Source organism: Anopheles funestus, unplaced genomic scaffold (genome assembly GCF_943734845.2).
Source record: "Anopheles funestus unplaced genomic scaffold, idAnoFuneDA-416_04 scaffold_284_ctg1, whole genome shotgun sequence".
NCBI lineage: Eukaryota > Metazoa > Arthropoda > Insecta > Diptera > Culicidae > Anopheles > Anopheles funestus.
This window is the reverse complement of record NW_026045240.1, coordinates 1-24,535: the sequence shown is the minus strand read 5'-3', so window position 1 is coordinate 24,535 and position 24,535 is coordinate 1. Positions and strand designations below refer to the sequence as shown.

At 36.5% G+C, this 24,535-nt stretch overlaps 2 protein-coding genes and 1 long non-coding RNA gene across 5 annotated transcripts; all 3 read right to left on the bottom strand.

Annotated features, from left to right (window-relative positions):
• Nucleotides 1–8,737: 8,737 nt before the first annotated feature.
• LOC125774274 (uncharacterized) lies at nt 8,738–12,274 on the bottom strand (the record flags this gene model as incomplete). The annotated part of the gene is made up of 1 exon (XM_049444533.1): nt 8,738–12,274. A coding segment is annotated over exon 1 (3,537 nt), but the record flags the coding sequence as incomplete, so codon positions are not given.
• Nucleotides 12,275–12,452: 178 nt separating this feature from the next.
• Nucleotides 12,453–13,756, bottom strand: LOC125774273 (uncharacterized). Its single transcript, XM_049444532.1, has one exon. The coding sequence runs from the start codon at nt 13,638–13,640 to the stop codon at nt 12,453–12,455; it is 1,188 nt and encodes a 395-aa protein (XP_049300489.1). The 5' UTR covers nt 13,641–13,756.
• Nucleotides 13,757–17,562: 3,806 nt separating this feature from the next.
• LOC125774275 (uncharacterized) lies at nt 17,563–19,850 on the bottom strand. Of its 3 annotated transcripts, none has more exons than XR_007420733.1 (3): nt 19,249–19,850; nt 18,909–19,044; nt 17,563–17,888 (listed from the first exon to the last, which is right to left on the bottom strand). It is a non-coding gene; the product is annotated as an uncharacterized LOC125774275 (long non-coding RNA). The 3 variants fall into 3 exon arrangements; XR_007420734.1 differs by having other exon boundaries at nt 17,564–17,888; nt 18,977–19,044; nt 19,249–19,849; XR_007420735.1 differs by having other exon boundaries at nt 17,566–17,888; nt 19,317–19,850.
• Between the last annotated feature and the right edge of the window lie 4,685 nt (nt 19,851–24,535).

Below are 24,535 nucleotides of genomic sequence, written 5' to 3'. Positions count from 1 at the left end.
AACTAACTTTTTCGAAAAAACCTAACTTTTACCAAAACTAACTTTTTCGAAAAAACCTAACTCATACCAAAACTAACTTTTTCGAAAAAACCTAACTTATACCAAAACTGGCTTTTTCTAATAAACCTAACTTTTTCTAAAAAACCTAATTTTTACCAAAACTAACTTTTTCGAAAAAACCTAACTTATACCAAAACTAACTTTTTCCAAAAAACCTAACTTTTTCGAAAATACCTAACTTTTACCAAAACTAACTTTTTCGAAAAAACCTAACTTATACCAAAACTAACTTTTTCTAAAAAACCTAACTTTTTCTAAAAAACCTAACTTTTACCAAAACCAACTTTTTCGAAAAAACCTAACTTTTACCAAAACTAACTTTTTCGAAAAAACCTAACTTATACCAAAACTAACTTTTTCGAAAAAACCTAACTTATACCAAAACTAACTTTTTCTAAAAAACCTAACTTTTTCTAAAAAACCTTACTTTTACCAAAACTAACTTTTTCGAAAAAACCTAACTTTTACCAAAACTAACTTTTTCGAAAAAACCTAACTTATACCAAAACTAACATTTTCTAAAAAACCTAACTTTTTCGAAAAAACCTAACTTTTACCAAAACTAACTTTTTCGAAAAACCAAACTTTTTCTAAAAAACCTAACTTTTACCAAAACTAACTTTTTCTAAAAAACCTAACTTTTACCAAAACCAACTTTTTCGAAAAAACCTAACTTTTACCAAAACTAACTTTTTCGAAAAAACCTAACTTATACCAAAACTAACATTTTCTAAAAAACCTAACTTTTTCGAAAAAACCTAACTTTTACCAAAACTAACTTTTTCGAAAAAACCTAACTTTTACCAAAACTAACTTTTTCGAAAAAATCTAACTTTTTCGAAAAAACCTTACTTTTACCAAAACTAACTTTTTCGAAAAAACCTAACTTATACCAAAACTAACATTTTCTAAAAAACCTAACTTTTTCGAAAAAACCTAACTTTTACCAAAACTAACTTTTTCGAAAAAACCTAACTTTTTCGAAAAAACCTAACTTTTACCAAAACTAACTTTTTCGAAAAATCCTGACTTATACCAAAACTAACTTTTTCTTAAAAACCTAACTTTTTCGAAAAAACCTAACTTTTACCAAAACTAACTTTTTCGAAAAAACCTAACTTATACCAAAACTAACTTTTTCTAAAAAACCTAACTTTTTCTAAAAAACCTAACTTTTACCAAAACTAACTTTTTCGAAAAAACCTAACTTTTACCAAAACTAACTTTTTGGAAAAAACCTAACTTATACCAAAACTAACTTTTTCGAAAAAACCTAACTTATACCAAAACTAACTTTTTCTAAAAAACCTAACTTTTTCTAAAAAACCTAACTTTTACAAAAACTAACTTTTTCGAAAAAACCTAACTTTTACCAAAACTAACTTTTTCGAAAAAACCTAACTTATACCAAAACTAACTTTTTCTAAAAATCCTAACTTATACCAAAACTAACTTTTTCGAAAAAAACTAACTTTTTCTAAAAAACCTTACTTATACCAAAACTAACTTTTTCGAAAAAACCTAATTTTTACCAAAACTAACTTTTTCGAAAAAACCTAACTTATACCAAAACTAACTTTTTCTAATAAACCTAACTTTTTCTAAAAAACCTAACTTTTACCAAAACTAACTTTTTCGAAAAAACCTAACTTATACCAAAACTAACTTTTTCTAATAAACCTAACTTTTTCTAAAAAACCTAATTTTTACCAAAACTAACTTTTTCGAAAAAACCTAACTTTTACCAAAACTAACTTTTTCTTAAAAACCTAACTTTTTCTAAAAAACCTTACTTATACCAAAACTAACTTTTTCGAAAAAACCTTACTTATACCAAAACTAACTTTTTCGAAAAAACCTAACTCATACCAAAACTAACTTTTTCGAAAAAACCTAACTTTATGGAGAAAACCTAACTTTTACCAAAACTAACTTTTTCGAAAAAACCTAACTTATACCAAAACTAACTTTTTCCAAAAAACCTAACTTTTTCGAAAATACCTAACTTGTACCAAAACTAACTTTTTCGAAAAAACCTAACTTATACCAAAACTAACTTTTTCTAAAAAACCTAACTTTTTCTAAAAAACCTAACTTTTACCAAAACTAACTTTTTCGAAAAACCTAACTTTTACCAAAACTAACTTTTTCGAAAAAACCTAACTTATACCAAAACTAACTTTTTCTAATAAACCTAACTTTTTCTAAAAAACCTAACTTTTACCAAAACTAACTTTTTCGAAAAAACCTAACTTTTACCAAAACTAACTTTTTCGAAAAAACCTAACTTTTTCTAAAAAACCTTACTTATACCAAAACTAACTTTTTCGAAAAAACCTTACTTATACCAAAACTAACTTTTTCGAAAAAACCTAACTCATACCAAAACTAACTTTTTCGAAAAAACCTAACTTTTTCGAGAAAACCCAACTTTTACCAAAACTAACTTTTTCTAAAAAACCTAACTTATACCAAAACTAACTTTTTCGAAAAAACCTAACTTTTTCTAAAAAACCTTACTTTTACCAAAACTAACTTTTTCGAAAAAACCTAACTTTTACCAAAACTAACTTTTTCGAAAAAACCTAACTTTTTCTAAAAAACCTAACTTTTACCAAAACTAACTTTTTCTAAAAAACCTAACTTTTACCAAAACCAACTTTTTCGAAAAAACCTAACTTTTACCAAAACTAACTTTTTCGAAAAAACCTAACTTATACCAAAACTAACTTTTTCTAAAAAACCTAACTTTTTCTAAAAAACCTTACTTTTACCAAAACTAACTATTTCGAAAAAACCTAACTTTTACCAAAACTAACTTTTTCGAAAAAACCTAACTTATACCAAAACTAACATTTTCTAAAAAACCTAACTTTTTCGAAAAAACCTAACTTTTACCAAAACTAACTTTTTCGAAAAAACCTAACTTTTTCGAAAAAACCTTACTTTTACCAAAACTAACTTTTTCGAAAAAACCTAACTTATACCAAAACTAACATTTTCTAAAAAACCTAACTTTTTCGAAAAAACCTAACTTTTACCAAAACTAACTTTTTCGAAAAAACCTAACTTTTTCGAAAAAACCTAACTTTTACCAAAACTAACTTTTTCGAAAAAACCTAACTTATACCAAAACTAACTTTTTCTAATAAACCTAACTTTTTCTAAAAAACCTAACTTTTACCAAAACTAACTTTTTCGAAAAAACCTAACTTATACCAAAACTAACTTTTTCTAATAAACCTAACTTTTTCTAAAAAACCTAATTTTTACCAAAACTAACTTTTTCGAAAAAACCTAACTTTTTCGAAAAAACCTCACTTTTACCAAAACTAACTTTTTCTTAAAAACCTAACTTATACCAAAACTAACTTTTTCGAAAAAACCTAACTTTATGGAGAAAACCTAACTTTTACCAAAACTAACTTTTTCGAAAAAACCTAACTTATACCAAAACTAACTTTTTCCAAAAAACCTAACTTTTTCGAAAATACCTAACTTTTACCAAAACTAACTTTTTCGAAAAAACCTAACTTATACCAAAACTAACTTTTTCTAAAAAACCTAACTTTTTCTAAAAAACCTAACTTTTACCAAAACTAACTTTTTCGAAAAACCTAACTTTTACCAAAACTAACTTTTTCGAAAAAACCTCACTTATACCAAAACTAACTTTTTCGAAAAAACCTAACTTATACCAAAACTAACTTTTTCTAATAAACCTAACTTTTTCTTAAAAACCTAACTTTTACCAAAACTAAATTTTTCGAAAAAACCTAACTTTTACCAAAACTAACTTTTTCGAAAAAACCTAACTTTTTCTAAAAAACCTTACTTATACCAAAACTAACTTTTTCGAAAAAACCTTACTTATACCAAAACTAACTTTTTCGAAAAAACCTAACTCATACCAAAACTAACTTTTTCGAAAAAACCTAACTTTTTCGAGAAAACCCAACTTTTACCAAAACTAACTTTTTCTAAAAAACCTAACTTTTACCAAAACTAACTTTTTCTAATAAACCTAACTTATACCAACACTAACTTTTTCGAAAAAACCTCACTTATACCAAAACTAACTTTTTCGAAAAAACCTAACTTAAACCAAAACTAACTTTTTCGAAAAAACCTAACTTTTTCTAAAAAACCTTACTTTTACCAAAACTAACTTTTTCGAAAAAACCTAACTTTTACCAAAACTAACTTTTTCGAAAAAACCTAACTTTTTCTAAAAAACCTAACTGTTACCAAAACTAACTTTTTCTAAAAAACCTAACTTTTACCAAAACCAACTTTTTCGAAAAAACCTAACTTTTACCAAAACTAACTTTTTCGAAAAAACCTAACTTATACCAAAACTAACTTTTTCGAAAAAACCTAACTTATACCAAAACTAACTTTTTCTAAAAAACCTAACTTTTTCTAAAAAACCTTACTTTTACCAAAACTAACTTTTTCGAAAAAACCTAACTTTTACCAAAACTAACTTTTTCGAAAAAACCTAACTTATACCAAAACTAACATTTTCTAAAAAACCTAACTTTTTCGAAAAAACCTAACTTTTACCAAAACTAACTTTTTCGAAAAAACCTAACTTTTTCGAAAAAACCTTACTTTTACCAAAACTAACTTTTTCGAAAAAACCTAACTTATACCAAAACTAACATTTTCTAAAAAACCTAACTTTTTCGAAAAAACCTAACTCATACCAAAACTAACTTTTTCGAAAAAACCTAACTTTTTCGAGAAAACCCAACTTTTACCAAAACTAACTTTTTCTAAAAAACCTAATTTTTACCAAAACTAACTTTTTCTAATAAACCTAACTTATACCAACACTAACTTTTTCGAAAAAACCTCACTTATACCAAAACTAACTTTTTCGAAAAAACCTAACTTATACCAAAACTAACTTTTTCGAAAAAACCTAACTTTTTCTAAAAAACCTTACTTTTACCAAAACTAACTTTTTCGAAAAAACCTAACTTTTACCAAAACTAACTTTTTCGAAAAAACCTAACTTTTTCTAAAAAACCTAACTTTTACCAAAACTAACTTTTTCTAAAAAACCTAACTTTTACCAAAACCAACTTTTTCGAAAAAACCTAACTTTTACCAAAACTAACTTTTTCGAAAAAACCTAACTTATACCAAAACTAACTTTTTCGAAAAAACCTAACTTATACCAAAACTAACTTTTTCTAAAAAACCTAACTTTTTCTAAAAAACCTTACTTTTACCAAAACTAACTTTTTCGAAAAAACCTAACTTTTACCAAAACTAACTTTTTCGAAAAAACCTAACTTATACCAAAACTAACATTTTCTAAAAAACCTAACTTTTTCGAAAAAACCTAACTTTTACCAAAACTAACTTTTTCGAAAAAACCTAACTTTTTCGAAAAAACCTTACGTTTACCAAAACTAACTTTTTCGAAAAAACCTAACTTATACCAAAACTAACATTTTCTAAAAAACCTAACTTTTTCGAAAAAACCTAACTTTTACCAAAACTAACTTTTTCGAAAAAACCTAACTTTTTCGAAAAAACCTAACTTTTACCAAAACTAACTTTTTCGAAAAATCCTGACTTATACCAAAACTAACTTTTTCTTAAAAACCTAACTTTTTCGAAAAAACCTAACTTTTACCAAAACTAACTTTTTCGAAAAAACCTAACTTATACCAAAACTAACTTTTTCTAAAAAACCTAACTTTTTCTAAAAAACCTAACTTTTACCAAAACTAACTTTTTCGAAAAAACCTAACTTTTACCAAAACTAACTTTTTCGAAAAAACCTAACTTATACCAAAACTAACTTTTTCGAAAAAAACCTAACTTATACCAAAACTAACTTTTTCTAAAAAACCTAACTTTTTCTAAAAAACCTAACTTTTACCAAAACTAACTTTTTCGAAAAAACCTAACTTTTACCAAAACTAACTTTTTCGAAAAAACCTAACTTATACCAAAACTAACTTTTTCTAAAAAACCTAACTAATACCAAAACTAACTTTTTCGAAAAAACCTAACTTTTTCGAAAAAACCTAACTTATACCAAAACTAACTTTTTCGGAAAAAACCTAACTTTTACCAAAACTAACTTTTTCGAAAAAACCTAACTTATACCAAAACTAACTTTTTCTAATAAACCTAACTTTTTCTAAAAAACCTAACTTTTACCAAAACTAACTTTTTCGAAAAAACCTAACTTATACCAAAACTAACTTTTTCTAATAAACCTAACTTTTTCTAAAAAACCTAATTTTTACCAAAACTAACTTTTTCGAAAAAACCTAACTTTTTCGAAAAAACCTAACTTTTACCAAAACTAACTTTTTCTTAAAAACCTAACTTATACCAAAACTAACTTTTTCGAAAAAACCTAACTTTATGGAGAAAACCTAACTTTTACCAAAACTAACTTTTTCTAAAAAACCTAACTTATACCAAAACTAACTTTTTCCAAAAAACCTAACTTTTTCGAAAATACCTAACTTATACCAAAACTAACTTTTTCGAAAAAACCTAACTTATACCAAAACTAACTTTTTCTAAAAAACCTAACTTTTTCTAAAAAACCTAACTTTTACCAAAACTAACTTTTTCGAAAAAACCTAACTTTTACCAAAACTAACTTTTTCGAAAAAACCTCACTTATACCAAAACTAACTTTTTCGAAAAAACCTAACTTATACCAAAACTAACTTTTTCTAAAAAACCTAACTTTTTCTAAAAAACCTAACTTTTACCAAAACTAACTTTTTCGAAAAAACCTAACTTTTACCAAAACTAACTTTTTCGAAAAAACCTAACTTATACCAAAACTAACTTTTTCTAAAAAACCTAACTTATACCAAAACTAACTTTTTCGAAAAAACCTAACTTTTTCTAAAAAACCTAACTTATACCAAAACTAACTTTTACGAAAAAACCTAACTTTTTCGAAAAAACCTAAATTATACCAAAACTAATTTTTTCGAAAAAACCTAACTTTTTCGAGAAAACCTAACTTTTACCAAAACTAACTTTTTCTAAAAAACCTAACTTATACCAAAACTAACTTTTTCGAAAAAACCTAACTTTTTCGAAAAAACCTAACTTTTACCAAAACTAACTTTTTCGAAAAAACCTAACTTTTTCTAAAAAACCTAACTTTTACCAAAACTAACTTTTTCTAAAAAACCTAACTTTTTCTAAAAAACCTAACTTTTACCAAAACTAACTTTTTCTAAAAAACCTAACTTATACCAAAACTAACTTTTTCTAAAAAACCTAACTTTTTCTAAAAAACCTAACTTTTACCAAAACTAACTTTTTCGAAAAAACCTAACTTATACCAAAACTAACTTTTTCGAAAAAACCTAACTTATACCAAAACTAACTTTTTCTAAAAAACCTAACTTTTTCTAAAAAACCTAACTTTTACCAAAACCAACTTTTTCGAAAAAACCTAACTTTTACCAAAACTAACTTTTTCGAAAAAACCTAACTTATACCAAAACTAACATTTTCTAAAAACCTAACTTTTTCGAAAAAACCTAACTTTTACCAAAACTAACTTTTTCGAAAAAACCTAACTTTTACCAAAACTAACTTTTTCGAAAAAACCCAACTTTTTCGAAAAAACCTTACTTTTACCAAAACTAACTTTTTCGAAAAAACCTAACTTATACCAAAACTAACATTTTCTAAAAAACCTAACTTTTTCGAAAAAACCTAACTTTTACCAAAACTAACTTTTTCGAAAAAACCTAACTTTTTCGAAAAAACCTAACTTTTACCAAAACTAACTTTTTCGAAAAATCCTGACTTATACCAAAACTAACTTTTTCTTAAAAACCTAACTTTTTCGAAAAAACCTAACTTTTACCAAAACTAACTTTTTCGAAAAAACCTAACTTAAACCAAAACTAACTTTTTCTAAAAAACCTAACTTTTTCTAAAAAACCTAACTTTTACCAAAACTAACTTTTTCGAAAAAACCTAACTTTTACCAAAACTAACTTTTTCTAAAAAACCTAACTTTTACCAAAACTAACTTTTTCTTAAAAACCTAACTTATACCAAAATTAACTTTTTCGAAAAAACCTAACTTTTTCGAAAAAACCTAATTTATACCAAAACTAACTTTTTCGAAAAAACCTAACTTTTACCAAAACTAACTTTTTCTAAAAAACCTAATGTTGTAAATGATTGCGACTTCAAAAAGGTTTTGTTGGTTCACCTATTAGCGACCACAAATTGGTCTTTATTTGCCGCGTATTTGAAATGTAAGAGGCCGAAAGCGCGTCTTTTGGCCCCTATTTATACAATTCCCTTTTCCTTAACGGCCATCCTTTTTCCTTTCACGGCGTTCCGTCCCGGTGTCATTCGTCTGCTATAATCGATTAATTACGATTAATTAACTGTCACATTTGTCTAACCAAAACAAGTGAATTCTGTCACCGCATTCGAATCAAAACAATGACGCGTTGTTATTCACAACATACTCCCCTCCAGTGCAGCAACCCGGTGCTTCACTTAACGAACGTCATTGTAGACCACGCGGTCTCTAATACTGAATTTTCTCTTTGGTTACCGCTTAATCCCTCCGCGTTTTTACGTCTAACACTGCGATTTTAGTAGCGGGTCGTTCGATTGTACCGCTGTTAGTCTGTACCGTCGCGCGTCTAACCTGACCGTCTTTTGCCTGAACTATTGCGATTACGCGTCCCTTCGGATAGCAACTACGAGGTAGGTTTCCGTCGATAATCAACACTATGTCGCCGACTGCGATTGGTTTTACAGGTTCGAACCACTTCGTTCGCCGGGTTAACGTTGGCAAGTAGTCTTCGGTCCACTTCTTCCAGAATAGCTGCGCGTTACGTTGTGCAGCACACCACGATGCCTTTACAGCTGCCGGCGAATCATCCAGGAACGCTTCTGGCTTAGCTCCGTCCGAGCTACCCAACAGGAGGTGGTTTGGCGTTATCGGAGAGTCCATCTCGTCTTCTAAAGGTATGTACGTCAGTGGTCTGCAATTAATAATTAGTTCGATTTCCGTTAGGGTTGATATCAGCTGCTCATCACTCGGAGTTTTGGGTAAATCCAGGCTGCTTAGCGCCTTCTTGACCGATTGCACCAGACGCTCCCAACATCCACCAAAGTGAGGCGCGGATGGTGGGTTGAAAGTCCACTTCATCACCGGACTCGAAAACCTCTCCATTAACGCATCCGTGTCGACGTCCTTCAAGGCTTCTCGTAGCTCTCGCGCTGCTCCGACGAAATTAGTGCCCTGGTCACTGATGATCTCACGTGGTGATCCACGTCTCGCGACGAATCGGCGGATCGCCAGAATACAGGAGGCTGTTGTAAGCGTGTGGACTACCTCCAAATGAATCGCTCGCGTTGTCAGGCAGGTGAAGATCGCTCCCCACCGTTTCTCATGGCGACGTCCAACGGTGACATGTATCGGTCCAAAATAGTCCAGCCCGGTGTAGGTGAAAGGCCTTTGCGAAACTGCAAGCCTTTGGAAAGGGATGCTCCCCATTATCGGCGGGTTTGGCGCTGCATCGCGGATCTTGCACCACTGACACAGGCGTCGCACGCGGTTGAATTCTACCCGAACCTTCGGTATGTGGAACTTCGCCTGTAGTTGGTTTACCACCGTCCTATGGTTCTGATGACAGTACCTTTCATGGAAATCCTGTATAATAAGGTCTGTGACATGGTGCCGCCTCGGGAGGATTACCGGTCTCTGAAGTGACTCATCAAAAAGGTAGTGGTTAATACGCCCGTGTACTCTAAGCACACCATGTTCATCTAAAATGGGACAAAGCTTATATAGTTTGCTTTCCCTTTTCAGCGGTTTCGTCCATGGATACTTCCTGTCGGTGGTGTTCTTCATGCGCTTCACATCACTCCCAAACTCTACCATTTGGACGACGATGAATATTGTTCGTTCCGCTGTCGATAGTTCCTCCTGCGTTAGTGGCCCCTTTGGTACTTCAAGCTGTCGGACCTTGCGCCGTAGAGTTTCTACGTACCGTATGACGTATCCGACTGTTCTCAGGAGCGTTTTCCATCGCGAAAACCGTGTGAAGTCAACCAGATAATCGTCTATTGTGTGGTGCAGGATTACTTGCCGAGCTTCCTCGACCGTCTCTCCGGCATCGGCGTTGTTTATCGGCCACTCTCCTTCTGGTTGCCAGATGAACTCCGGCCCACGAAACCATCGTCCCGACGGCCCCATTTCCGGAATCGCCTGCCATTTGGTCGCGTCATCCGCGACGTTTAGCTTGGTTGATAGCCAATGCCATTCTTCCGTGTTAGTGGATTCGATCAATTCGCTTACCCGAAATGCAACAAATGGGGAATATCGCCTATGGTCGGACCTGATCCAGCTAACGACGTTTCTCGAATCGGTCCAAAATATCCTTTTGGTGATGCTTAAACGATGCTCGTCTGCTATGTGCCTGGCGAAGCGAGCCCCTATTAATGCGGCTTGCAGCTCGAGCCTTGGAATGGACAGATATTTAATCGGCGCTACACGTGTTTTCGAGCCGACCAGTGCGCACTCTATTATGCCATTTTCTTCGAATCGCAGGTAAGCTACCGCTGCCATACCGCTTTGACTGGCGTCGCAAAATATGTGCAGTTGTATGTTGTTGACGCTGTGCGACGATAATTCTCGATAACATCTTCTAACGGTAGTCTTTTGCAGGTCAGGCAGTACTGCTACCCATTTCAACCATTTCTTCGCGACGTCGCCCTCCAGAGTATCATCCCATCCTAGACGGGAGCGCCACAGATCTTGCAGTAAGACTTTCAGAAACATCAGAAAGTGTCCAATCAGACCTAGAGGATCATATATGACCATCAGCGTTCGAAGTACTTCACGTTTTGTGGGCATCTTGGTTCCAGCCAATTGCTCCTGGTCGTTCTTCGGGCTGAGTCGAAAGGTGAATGTGTCATCCTCCGTGTTCCACCACATTCCCAATACCTTTTCCGTGCCTTGTTCGGCACACATTTCGATGCTTGTTTGGTCGTTGGCTGCGCTTCGCAAGCGCTTAACTACCTCCCTGGAATTGGATAACCAGTTCCGGATCTCGAACCCACCTTGTGCATGTACGTGTTTAACGTCTTCTGCTAACGTTACTGCTTCCTCCTCCGTCTCGACGCTGGACAGCATGTCATCTACGTAGTGTTCGTACTTTATGCACTGTGAAGCTCGGGGAAACCTTTCAGCGAACCTATCCGCGTTGATATTCTTCACGTAGTGAGCACTACCAGGAGAACAAGCAGCTCCAAATGTCATGACGGAGACTGCGTAGATATTCGGTGGCCTGTTTGGACTGCTCCCGTCATCCCAGAAGAATAATTGGCTACGTTGGTCTGCTGGTTTCATACGTACTTGGAAAAACATCTCGCGGATGTCTCCCGTTACTGCTACACGGAACTCACGAAATTTGTAGAGTACTGCGACCAATCCCACCAACTGGTCCGGCCCTGTGAGGAGGAAACTGTTTAGACTAACTCCTTGGAGCTGTGCGGCAGCGTCGAACACCATTCGGAGTTTCCCTGGCTTATTGACGTTGAAGACTGGGAAAATTGGCAAGAACCAGTCTCTGGGCTTCCGTTTAGCAACCTCACTCTCGTTCATTCGGCGGATGTAGCCCTTCGCCTCGTAGTCCTTCATCTTTTGGGTGATAGCGTTCGCTAATTCGGGATCTTTCTCCATCTTTTTTCTTAGGCCCGTATATCTTCTCAAAGCCATGTTTCTGTTACACGGCAGCCGTACGTCGTCGTATTTCCACAGTAAGGCTGTTTGGTAACGGTTATCCAGCAATCGGGTTTCCGATGCAAGGATTGCATTGGCCCTTTCATTTTCCTTCGGAATAACGGTCTTTGTGCTACTAATTCCCAGCGATTCAATAGCGTAATGTGTCTTCAATGCGTTGTATAAATGGTCACTCGAAACACCATCGCATATGCACACATGATAGCAGCTACGAACTGCTTCTCCACGTGACGATCCACCGCGTGCCCCGAAAACGGTCCAACCTAGCTTCGTCTTCGTAGCGAGCGGCTCTCTACTCCCACCTTCGGCGTACTTGAGAGGCCTGCCTAGGCCCCAGTTGTCCACGCCAATCAGGATACGGGGTCTTGCCTTGTAGTACGAGGCGACAGGCAATCCCCTCAGATGAGTATACCTTGCACTTAGTTCTTCCATGCTTACTGATTGTTCTGGAAGAGATAAATCGTTATCAGAGTGTACTATTTTTAGATGTACACTTCAGTACATGTTGTCTTCAGTAGCGATACTGATGCACCTGTATCTACCATTAAGATGCAATATGCGTCATCCGTAGCCTGTATTTTTAATTTGATGTAGTCTGCTCCCGTTAAATTTATTGCAAATATATGTCGTTGATTTGGGACGACATGGGTTGATCTAAAAAATTGTTTCCCTGTGCTTGTACTGACGTTTGGTAAATACGGCGATTATTATTTGTTCGCCAGTTTTGATTTCTAGTGTTTTGTGGGTTTGCCCTATAATTTTGTTGTGGCCTATTATCTGAATTGTACCTGTTTCTGTCGTTGTAGTTGTTAGTAACTCGCTTCTGGTGATACGCGTAGTTTTGTTTGTATTTGTTGTATCTGTGATTTGTGTTGTTATTGTAAGTGTTATTCCTAGTGTATGGTTTGTCAGGCATTCTAACATTGAAAACATGCTTGTTAGTCTCATCACCCTCGTTTTCCATTACTTTTTGTGTAACGTCTGTTATGGTCGTAAATGTTCCTGCCTTCAGAAGCGTTTTTGTTTCCGCATTAGTGATCTTCTCCTTTAGAGTATCTATTCCTTTTTTCACGATCATGTCGTTTGCCACTTTTTCTGGGATTCCTTGTTCTAAGTAAATTACCTTTAACTTTGCTGTCAACAATTCTACTTCATTGCAAATCTTTTGAGTATCTCCGGATTTTATTGCTCTAAGTTTTGCTATTACTTTGTCCGGATTAGTTTTCTCTTCACACCTTAATTTTATATCATCCAATAGTTCCTTGAATGTTGTTATCGATGTTGGTAATCCTATTCTTGCTTTACCTGTTAATCTAGTTCTTAAGAATTTTACTAGCATTTCTTCGTGTTGTTCGTTCAACTCGAACAGTAACTTAGAGGCATCTTCGAAGGTGCTAAACAATTCAGCTGATCCATCGTAGATGGGTACTAGCCCTGTGGCTAATTTTATATCGAAATTAGTCATTTTTATTCCTTTTGTTTTAAATGTTGCCTGAGGTTTTTGCTCTTTTATCTCTGTTTCCTCGGCTAAACTTTCTAACGACGAGTTTATCAATTCGTTTTCTATTTTGCAGCAGATTTCTTCCCATGCATTTTTTGCGGTGCGTTTTAGCTGTATTATTTCCTCTATACCGTATTTTCTGTTATTTATTTCTATTTCCTTTTGGATCTCCTTATGTAATTCCTCAGCTTGCAATTTTAGTTGTGTTAGTCTACTCGTTCTTAATTTTTGAGTTTTATCGTTTAATTTCTTAAGGATATATTGTAATTTTTGAACTAATTCTATTAGTTTTGACATACCTGTCTATTTTGCATTGATTAATAGTTACTCCTTTACTTGCCGGTGTATTTTCTGCAATTCATCTGCTGATCATGTTGCCTGGTTGTTTTCTTCTTATCGGCTGCTCTTCGTGGGGTTCCTGATCGATGTCTTCAACGTTGGAGGCTCCTGCCTCTTGGGATCCCGCCGGTCACCATTTGTGAGCCGTGGTCTCGCCTTCCACTCGCCTTGTTTTGCTTTTCCGCTCTCACTCGTTCATTATCACTCACTTTGGCAGCGTTAATGTTTGGATTGCTCTTCTTTCTGCCTGCTGCGAAACCATCTTGTATGCCATTTTTAGTACTTTGATGATTAACACAATCGTCACCATTATTAACACCAGATTCAACTTGAGTTCGTGATTGACGTGCTGTTCACTGTGTACATTCTGTGTTTGAATGATCGTAAGATCATTATCTCCTTGCACTTTCGTAGTTGGAGTAGAGTTTTTTCCACCCATTTTTATTTCTTCACGTACATGTGTTGCTTATGCAATTCTGGTATACATATGCACTTCTGGTACACTTTTACCTGTGTAACACGTTAACTGTACACTGCCAAAATTTGCTGTATCGTCAATTTTTCAATTCACTTATTGTTTTCTGCTACACTTTTGCATTTTTAATGCACACTTGCTAATCATCACGTTTGGCGCAAATGTTTTGTCTCTTTTTTTTTTCTCGGGATCTCAATATTGACACCATCCTTCTATGCGTATTGTTTGGATTCACATTGTCGACTGTATTTTTAACGTGGTTATAACTGCACTGTTGTTCACATTACGCACTTTTAGTGTTTCTTTAATAGACTCACTCGATGAGACAGTTTTTCCATCCGAAGATTGCCGATTAAAGTCACGGTCGCCATGTAACAGGCTTTGACCTTACCTGTTTATCACCTATCTTATCATCGGACTTTCTTCCCGTTCCATCACTTGGTGGAAGTTAGTGAAGCGCGGATACATCTTACTGACTTTACGAACGTTGGACACATTGAGACGTTACTCAATGGTCTGGAAATAAACGGACACAGATTGGTTACGTTCTATGCCAAGTCCAGATTAAGTCTGTCTTACTTTGGCCCGGTACTTTATTATATATCATTCTAAAAGTATGCTTAAGTTTGACGCCTTTGTCGTTCTTGGGCGGAGCCTCGCGGGTTGACCTACTTTCTTGCGCTTAAACGTTTTTGTCATAGCGTGGACATATTTTGCCTCGTAAACAATTTTGGGCTTCGCTGCGCGGGTCAGTTTTGATTTTTGATTTGGTGTTATTAAATAAACATCCGGGTTCTACCTGTTGACGTTTACCACGGTTGTGGCCAATGCTTACGCAGCACATGTATGTAGCCTACTTGCATTGCACTCATGTACTTTATGTGGGTCATTATAGATTTGGGTTGCAAACTTGTGTTGTCTATTTCTTAAATACCGATCCCAAAGTCTGATTTTTGTAATAGCTGTTACTTTAATACTAGATATTATCTGCTACAGAACGCCTTGGACCCTTCGCGCACGCCTGAGATGCTAAGTGCCACACGAACTGAGCCAACCTCCTGACGTGTGGTGCCGCCCGTCCACCTCAAACTCATCGGATCCGGTCTGCCCTCAACACCGAGCTCTTCGATCAAACTATGCTCTATAAATGTCGCTGTCGACCCTTCATCAAGGAGAGCGTACGTCCGTACCTCCTTATTATTGCCGTAAAGGATGACCGGTACATAGCGTAGCAGCATGTTTCCATCTGTGCTTGTGTGTGCGTTACATCGTTTAGTGTCTTGTGTGGTGTCGTGTTTAGTGCTGTGTGCGTTGCCTGATCTTCCCGTAGTGCTACTTCTCTCGTGCAACAGTGCGTGATGGTGTAATTTGCACCCTTCGATATTACACACCGTCTTTATAAAGCACACACCCCGGTGCGCTGCTAAACATCGTACGCATAGGCTCTCGTTTCGGACGTATGCGCGTCGTTCCGACAACGATAACTCCCGGAACATTTCGCAGTCTACCAGTTTGTGCCACGCGTCGTGACATAATTTACACTCACGACTGGTAGATGGTTCGGTTGTGTGTACGGTTACATGCGCTTGTCGAGTGTTTGGTGATTCACGGCGAATAAGTATTGGCCCCTTTTTCGATACCTTCACCATTAACCTGGCAGCCGTCGCGATTTCTCCAATCCACTTGCCGAATTCGCTGACGGTAGCCTCTGGCAATTGCACCTTGTACCGCGCCCATTCCAGCAGCCGTTCCGGGGGTAATTTCGCCGCCAGCTCGTCGAGTAAGGCGACATCGCAGTCATATTGTCGCAGTCCCGATATTTGAATCGTTGCGCACATCTTCTGCACGCCCTTCCCGAAGGCTGCTATGGTCTCCAGACTTTCCGCTCTAGGCGCGGGCATTTTCCTCACCTTTTGGATCAGGCTCTCCACGATGAGTCCCGGCCTTCCGTACTCGGACCTGAGAATGTCCAACGCCTTCTGCAGCCCCGAGGGCATCAGCAGTATGTGATCTACCGCCTCGAGAGCTGGTCCACGCAAGGCTCGCTGCAACCGTAGCAGGTTCTCCTGATCGTCGAAGCCGCATGCCGCGGACGATCGCTGGTAGCTGGCATAAAACATCGGCCATTGCTCTGGCACCCCGGAGAAGGTAGGGAGCTCCCTACTGACGATTTTGCGCGCTGCCTTTTGACGGACAGTCAAAATGTCGTCCCCTAGCGTCACGTTCAACGGCTTGGCCATCTGAAACGAAACACCACGCTCACCCGTTGCCGCTTCTTCATACTTCTCCTGCTGCCTACGCTGGGCCTCACGGTGCGTCGCGAGTGATTCGTCCACCGCGCGACGCCAATCAGCATACTCCTGGTCCAGCGCTGCGGCTTGGTCGATGGCCACCGTATGATCGTAGCCTGGCGGTGACGCGGCCATTGTAGCGTCGAATGGCCGCCAGCGTCGTAGGTTGTCCGCCATCGTGCTACTACTCGGCTGCAACACTCGCGTCCCGTACCCGTCCGGACTCGAAACTAGGGTCGAAGGGTGATGAACCCGCCGGTCCTCAGTCGCCATTGCAGCTGCAGTCCGTTTTGGCGTCGTCGCTCCCAGCCGCTCCGTGTCTCGCAGCCAACCCTCCATCCTGTCCGCCTTACCATCCGGTACACCTTGCAAACTGGGGTTGCTGCGTTCTCGTTCGCGCGCGAGTTCTCGCCGCTCCAACTCAAGCTCCTTCCGCGCCAGCTTGAGCTCTCTGGCCTCCAGGCTGGGAAGATTCGTCCTCCTCGAACTAATGGACTCTTCGTCCACCGATGGTGTACGAGTTCCCGTACGCCTTTCTGAAGGCTCCTCGAGTGCTTCCGACTGGTACTGCCGCTCCGCACTCGCACTTTTAGAGCCTCTTGCTCCTTCCATTTCTTTACAACTTCTTTCACTTTTGGACGAGTCTACAAAAAAATCACTTCCCGACGGTTCACTTTTTCGTGGCTTATCGCGCGCGTACCGACACTTTACATACGATCGAACGAATAGCACTTACTTCGCGAGTGACCGAATTGCGTGGATTGTGAATAAGACTAGTGAATAACGTTAAACAATTTGTGGAATGTTGTAAATGATTGCGACTTCGAAAAGGTTTTGTTGGTTCACCTATTAGCGACCACAAATTGGTCTTTATTTGCCGCGTATTTGAAATGTAAGAGGCCGAAAGCGCGTCTTTTGGCCCCTATTTATACAATTCCCTTTTCCTTAACGGCCATCCTTTTTCCTTTCACGGCGTTCCGTCCCGGTGTCATTCGTCTGCTATAATCGATTAATTACGATTAATTAACTGTCACATTATAGCTAACTAACCAAAACAAATGAATTCTGTCACCGCATTCTAGTCAAAACACTGACGCGTTGTTATTCACAACAATCAACTTCAACCGAAATCTGTTGTTTCCAACCAACTTCGACTTAAACCATCAACATCGACTAAAATCATCAACTTCAACCGAAATCTGTTGTTTCCAACCAACTTCGACCAAATCCATCAACATCGACCAAAATCATCAACTTCAACCGAAATCTGTTGTTTCCTACCAACTTCGACTAAAATCATCAACATCGACCAAAATCATCAACTTCTACCGAAATCTGTTGTTTAAAACCAACTTCGACCAAAACCATCAACATCGACCAAAATCATCAACTTCAACCGAAATCTGTTGTTTCCAACCAACTTCGACCAAAACCATCAACCTCGACCAAAATCATCAACTTCAACCGAAATCTGTTGTTTAAAACCAACTTCGACCAAAACCATCAACATCGACCAAAACCATCAACTTCAACCGAAATCTGTTGTTTCCAACCAACTTCGACCAAAACCATCAACATCGACCAAAATCATCAACTTCAACCGAAATCTGTTGTTTAAAACCAACTTCGACCATAACCATCAACATCGACCAAAATCATCAACTTCAACCGAAATCTGTTGTTTAAAACCAACTTCGACCAAAACCATCAACATCGACCAAAATCATCAACTTCAACCGAAATCTGTTGTTTCCAACCAACTTCGACCAAAACCATCAACATCGACCAAAATCATCAACTTCAACCGAAATCTGTTGTTTAAAACCAACTTCGACCAAAAACATCAACATCGACCAAAATCATCAACTTCAACCGAAATCTGTTGTTTAAAACCAACTTCGACCAAAACCATCAACATCGACCAAAATCATCAACTTCAACCGAAATCTGTTGTTTCCAACCAACATCGACCAAAACCATCAACATCGACCAAAATCATCAACTTCAACCGAAATCTGTTGTTTAAAACCAACTTCGACCAAAACCATCAACATCGACCAAAATCATCAACTTCAACCGAAATCTGTTGTTTCCAACCAACTTCGACTAAAATCATCAACATCGACCAAAATCATCAACTTCAACCGAAATCTGTTGTTTAAAACCAACTTCGACCAAAACCATCAACATCGACCAAAAAAATCAACTTCAACCGAAATCTGTTGTTTAAAACCAACTTCGACCAAAAACATCAACATCGACCAAAATCATCAACTTCAACCGAAATCTGTTGTTTAAAACCAACTTCGACCAAAACCATCAACATCGACCAAAATCATCAACTTCAACCGAAATCTGTTGTTTCCAACCAACATCGACCAAAACCATCAACATCGACCAAAATCATCAACTTCAACCGAAATCTGTTGTTTCCTACCAACTTCGACTAAAATCATCAACATCGACCAAAATCATCAACTTCTACCGAAATCTGTTGTTTAAAACCAACTTCGACCAAAACCATCAACATCGACCAAAATCATCAACTTCAACCGAAATCTGTTGTTTCCAACCAACTTCGACCAAAACCATCAACCTCGACCAAAATCATCAACTTCAACCGAAATCTGTTGTTTAAAACCAACTTCGACCAAAACCATCAACATCGACCAAAACCATCAACTTCAACCGAAATCTGTTGTTTCCAACCAACTTCGACCAAAACCATCAACATCGACCAAAATCATCAACTTCAACCGAAATCTGTTGTTTCCTACCAACTTCGACTAAAATCATCAACATCGACCAAAATCATCTACTTCAACCGAAATCTGTTGTTTAAAACCAACTTCGACCAAAACCATCAACATCGACCAAAATCATCAACTTCAACCGAAATCTGTTGTTTCCAACCAACTTCGACCAAAACCATCAACATCGACCAAAATCATCAACTTCAACCGAAATCTGTTGTTTAAAACCAACTTCGACCAAAAACATCAACATCGACCAAAATCATCAACTTCAACCGAAATCTGTTGTTTAAAACCAACTTCGACCAAAACCATCAACATCGACCAAAATCATCAACTTCAACCGAAATCTGTTGTTTCCAACCAACATCGACCAAAACCATCAACATCGACCAAAATCATCAACTTCAACCGAAATCTGTTGTTTAAAACCAACTTCGACCAAAACCATCAACATCGACCAAAATCATCAACTTCAACCGAAATCTGTTGTTTCCAACCAACTTCGACTAAAATCATCAACATCGACCAAAATCATCAACTTCAACCGAAATCTGTTGTTTAAAACCAACTTCGACCAAAACCATCAACATCGACCAAAAAAATCAACTTCAACCGAAATCTGTTGTTTAAAACCAACTTCGACCAAAAACATCAACATCGACCAAAATCATCAACTTCAACCGAAATCTGTTGTTTAAAACCAACTTCGACCAAAACCATCAACATCGACCAAAAAAATCAACTTCAACCGAAATCTGTTTTTTCCAACCAACTTCGACCAAAACCATCAACATCGACCAAAATCATCAACTTCAACCGAAACCTGTTGTTTAAAACCAACTTCGACCAAATCCATCAACATCGACCAAAATCATCAACTTCAACCGAAATCTGTTGTTTAAAACCAACTTCGACCAAAACCATCAACATCGACCAAAAAAATCAACTTCAACCGAAATCTGTTTTTTCCAACCAACTTCGACCAAAACCATCAACATCGACCAAAATCATCAACTTCAACCGAAACCTGTTGTTTAAAACCAACTTCGACCAAATCCATCAACATCGACCAAAATCATCTACTTCAACCGAAATCTGTTGTTTAAAACCAACTTTGACTAAAACCATCAACATCGACCAAAATCATCAACTTCAACCGAAATCTGTTGTTTCTAACCAACTTCGACCAAATCCATCAACATCGACCAAAATCATCAACTTCAACCGAAATCTGTTGTTTAAAACCAACTTCGACCAAAACCATTAACATCGACCAAAATCATCAACTTCAACCGAAATCTGTTGTTTCTAACCAACTTCGAACAAATCCATCCACATCGACCAAAATCATCAACTTCAACCGAAATCTGTTGTTTAAAACCAACTTCGACCAAAATCATCAACATCGACCAAAATCATCTACTTCAACCGAAATCTGTTGTTTAAAACCAACTTTGATTAAAACCATCAACATCGACCACAATCATCAACTTCAACCGAAATCTGTTGTTTCAAACCAACTTTGACTAAAACCATCAACATCGACCAAAATCATCAACTTCAACCGAAATCTGTAGTTTCAAACCAACTTCGAAAAAAACCATCAACATCGACCAAAACCATCAACATCGACCAAAATCATCAACTTCAACCGAAATCTGTTGTTTCCAACCAACTTCGACTAAAATCATCAACATCGACTAAAATCATCTACTTCAACCGAAATCTGTTGTTAAAAACCAACTTCGACCAAAACCATTAACATCGACCAAAATCATCAACTTCAACCGAAATCTGTAGTTTAAAACCAACTTCGACCAAAACCATTAACATCGACCAAAATCATCAACTTCAACCGAAATCTGTAGTTTAAAACCAACTTCGTCCAAAACCATCAACACCGACCAAAATCATCAACTTCAACCGAAATCTGTTGTTAAAAACCAACTTCGACCAAAACCATTAACATCGACCAAAATCATCAACATCAACCGAAATCTGTTGTTTAAAACCAACTTCGACCAAAACCATTAACATCGACCAAAATCATCAACATCAACCGAAATCTGTTGTTTAAAACCAACTTTGACTAAAATCATCAACATCGACCAAAATCATCTACTTCAACCGAAATCTGTTGTTTAAAACCAACTTTGACTAAAACCATCAACATCGACCAAAATCATCAACTTCAACCGAAATCTGTTGTTTCTAACCAACTTCTACTAAAATCATCAACTTCAACCGAAATCATCAACTTTGACCGAAATCTGTTGTTTCCAACCAATTTCTACTAAAATCATCAACTTCAACCGAAATCATCAACTTTGACCGAAATCTGTTGTTTCCAACCAACTTCTACTAAAATCATCAACTTCAACCGAAATCATCAACTTTGACCGAAATCTGTTGTTTCCAACCAACTTCTACTAAAATCATCAACTTCAACCGAAATCATCAACTTTGACCGAAATCTGTTGTTTCCAACCAACTTCTACTAAAATCATCAACTTCAACCGAAATCATCAACTTTGACCGAAATCTGTTGTTTCCAACCAACTTCTACTAAAATCATCAACATCGACCAAAATCATCAACTTCAACCGAAATCTGTTGTTTAAAACCAACTTCGACCAAAACCATTAACATCGACCAAAATCATCAACATCAACCGAAATCTGTTGTTTAAAACCAACTTTGACTAAAATCATCAACATCGACCAAAATCATCTACTTCAACCGAAATCTGTTGTTTAAAACCAACTTTGACTAAAACCATCAACATCGACCAAAATCATCAACTTCAACCGAAATCTGTTGTTTCTAACCAACTTCTACTAAAATCATCAACTTCAACCGAAATCATCAACTTTGACCGAAATCTGTTGTTTCCAACCAATTTCTACTAAAATCATCAACTTCAACCGAAATCATCAACTTTGACCGAAATCTGTTGTTTCCAACCAACTTCTACTAAAATCATCAACATCGACCAAAATCATCAACTTCAACCGAAATCTGTTGTTTCTAACCAACTTCGAACAAATCCATCAACATCGACCAAAATCATCAACTTCAACCGAAATCTGTTGTTTAAAACCAACTTCGAACAAATCCATCAACATCGACCAAAATCATCAACTTCAACCGAAATCTGTTGTTTCTAACCAACTTCGAACAAATCCATCAACATCGACCAAAATCATCAACTTCAACCGAAATCTGTTGTTTAAAACCAACTTCGACCAAAACCATTAACATCGACCAAAATCATCAACTTCAACCGAAATCTGTAGTTTCAAACCAACTTCGAAAAAAACCATTAACATCGACCAAAATCATCAACTTCAACCGAAATCTGTAGTTTCAAACTAACTTCGACCAAAACCATCAACATCGACCAAAATCATCAACTTCAACCGAAATCTGTTGTTTCTAACCAACTTCGAACAAATCCATCAACATCGACCAAAATCATCAACTTCAACCGAAATCTGTTGTTTAAAACCAACTTCGAACAAATCCATCAACATCGACCAAAATCATCAACTTCAACCGAAATCTGTTGTTTAAAACCAACTTCGACCAAAACCATTAACATCGACCAAAATCATCAACTTCAACCGAAATCTGTAGTTTCAAACCAACTTCGAAAAAAACCATTAACATCGACCAAAATCATCAACTTCAACCGAAATCTGTAGTTTCAAACTAACTTCGACCAAAACCATCAACATCGACCAAAATCATCAACTTCAACCGAAATCTGTAGTTTCAAACCAACTTCGAACAAATCCATCAACATCGACCAAAATCATCAACTTCAACCTTAATCTGTTGTTTAAAACCAACTTCGACCAAATCCATCAACATCGACCAAAATCATCAACTTCAACCGAAATCTGTAGTTTCAAACCAACTTCGAAAAAAACCATTAACATCGACCAAAATCATCTACTTCAACCGAAATCTGTTGTTTAAAACCAACTTTGACTAAAACCATCAACATCGACCAAAATCATCAACTTCAACCGAAATCTGTTGTTTCTTACCAACTTCGAACAAATCCATCAACATCGACCAAAATCATCAACTTCAACCGAAATCTGTTGTTTAAAACCAACTTCGAACAAATCCATCAACATCGACCAAAATCATCAACTTCAACCGAAATCTGTTGTTTCTAACCAACTTCGAACAAATCCATCAACATCGACCAAAATCATCAACTTCAACCGAAATCTGTTGTTTAAAACCAACTTCGACCAAAACCATTAACATCGACCAAAATCATCAACTTCAACCGAAATCTGTAGTTTCAAACCAACTTCGAGAAAAACCATTAACATCGACCAAAATCATCAACTTCAACCGAAATCTGTAGTTTCAAACCAACTTTGACTAAAATCATCAACATCGACTAAAATCATCTACTTCAACCGAAATCTGTAGTTTAAAACCAATTTCGACCAAAACCATCAACATCGACCAACATCATCAACTTCAACCGAAATCTGTTGTTTAAAACCAACTTCGACCAAAACCATCAACATCGACCAAAATCATCAACTTCAACCGAAATCTGTTGTTTAAAGCCAACTTCGACCAACACCATCAACATCGACCAAAATCATCAACTTCAACCGAAATCTGTAGTTTCAAACCAACTTCGAAAAAAACCATTAACATCGACCAAAATCATCTACTTCAACCGAAATCTGTTGTTTAAAACCAACTTTGACTAAAACCATCAACATCGACCAAAATCATCAACTTCAACCGAAATCTGTTGTTTCTTACCAACTTCGAACAAATCCATCAACATCGACCAAAATCATCAACTTCAACCGAAATCTGTTGTTTAAAACCAACTTCGAACAAATCCATCAACATCGACCAAAATCATCAACTTCAACCGAAATCTGTTGTTTCTAACCAACTTCGAACAAATCCATCAACATCGACCAAAATCATCAACTTCAACCGAAATCTGTTGTTTAAAACCAACTTCGACCAAAACCATTAACATCGACCAAAATCATCAACTTCAACCGAAATCTGTAGTTTCAAACCAACTTCGAGAAAAACCATTAACATCGACCAAAATCATCAACTTCAACCGAAATCTGTAGTTTCAAACCAACTTTGACTAAAATCATCAACATCGACTAAAATCATCTACTTCAACCGAAATCTGTAGTTTAAAACCAATTTCGACCAAAACCATCAACATCGACCAACATCATCAACTTCAACCGAAATCTGTTGTTTCTAACCAACTTCGAACAAATCCATCAACATCGACCAAAATCATCAACTTCAACCGAAATC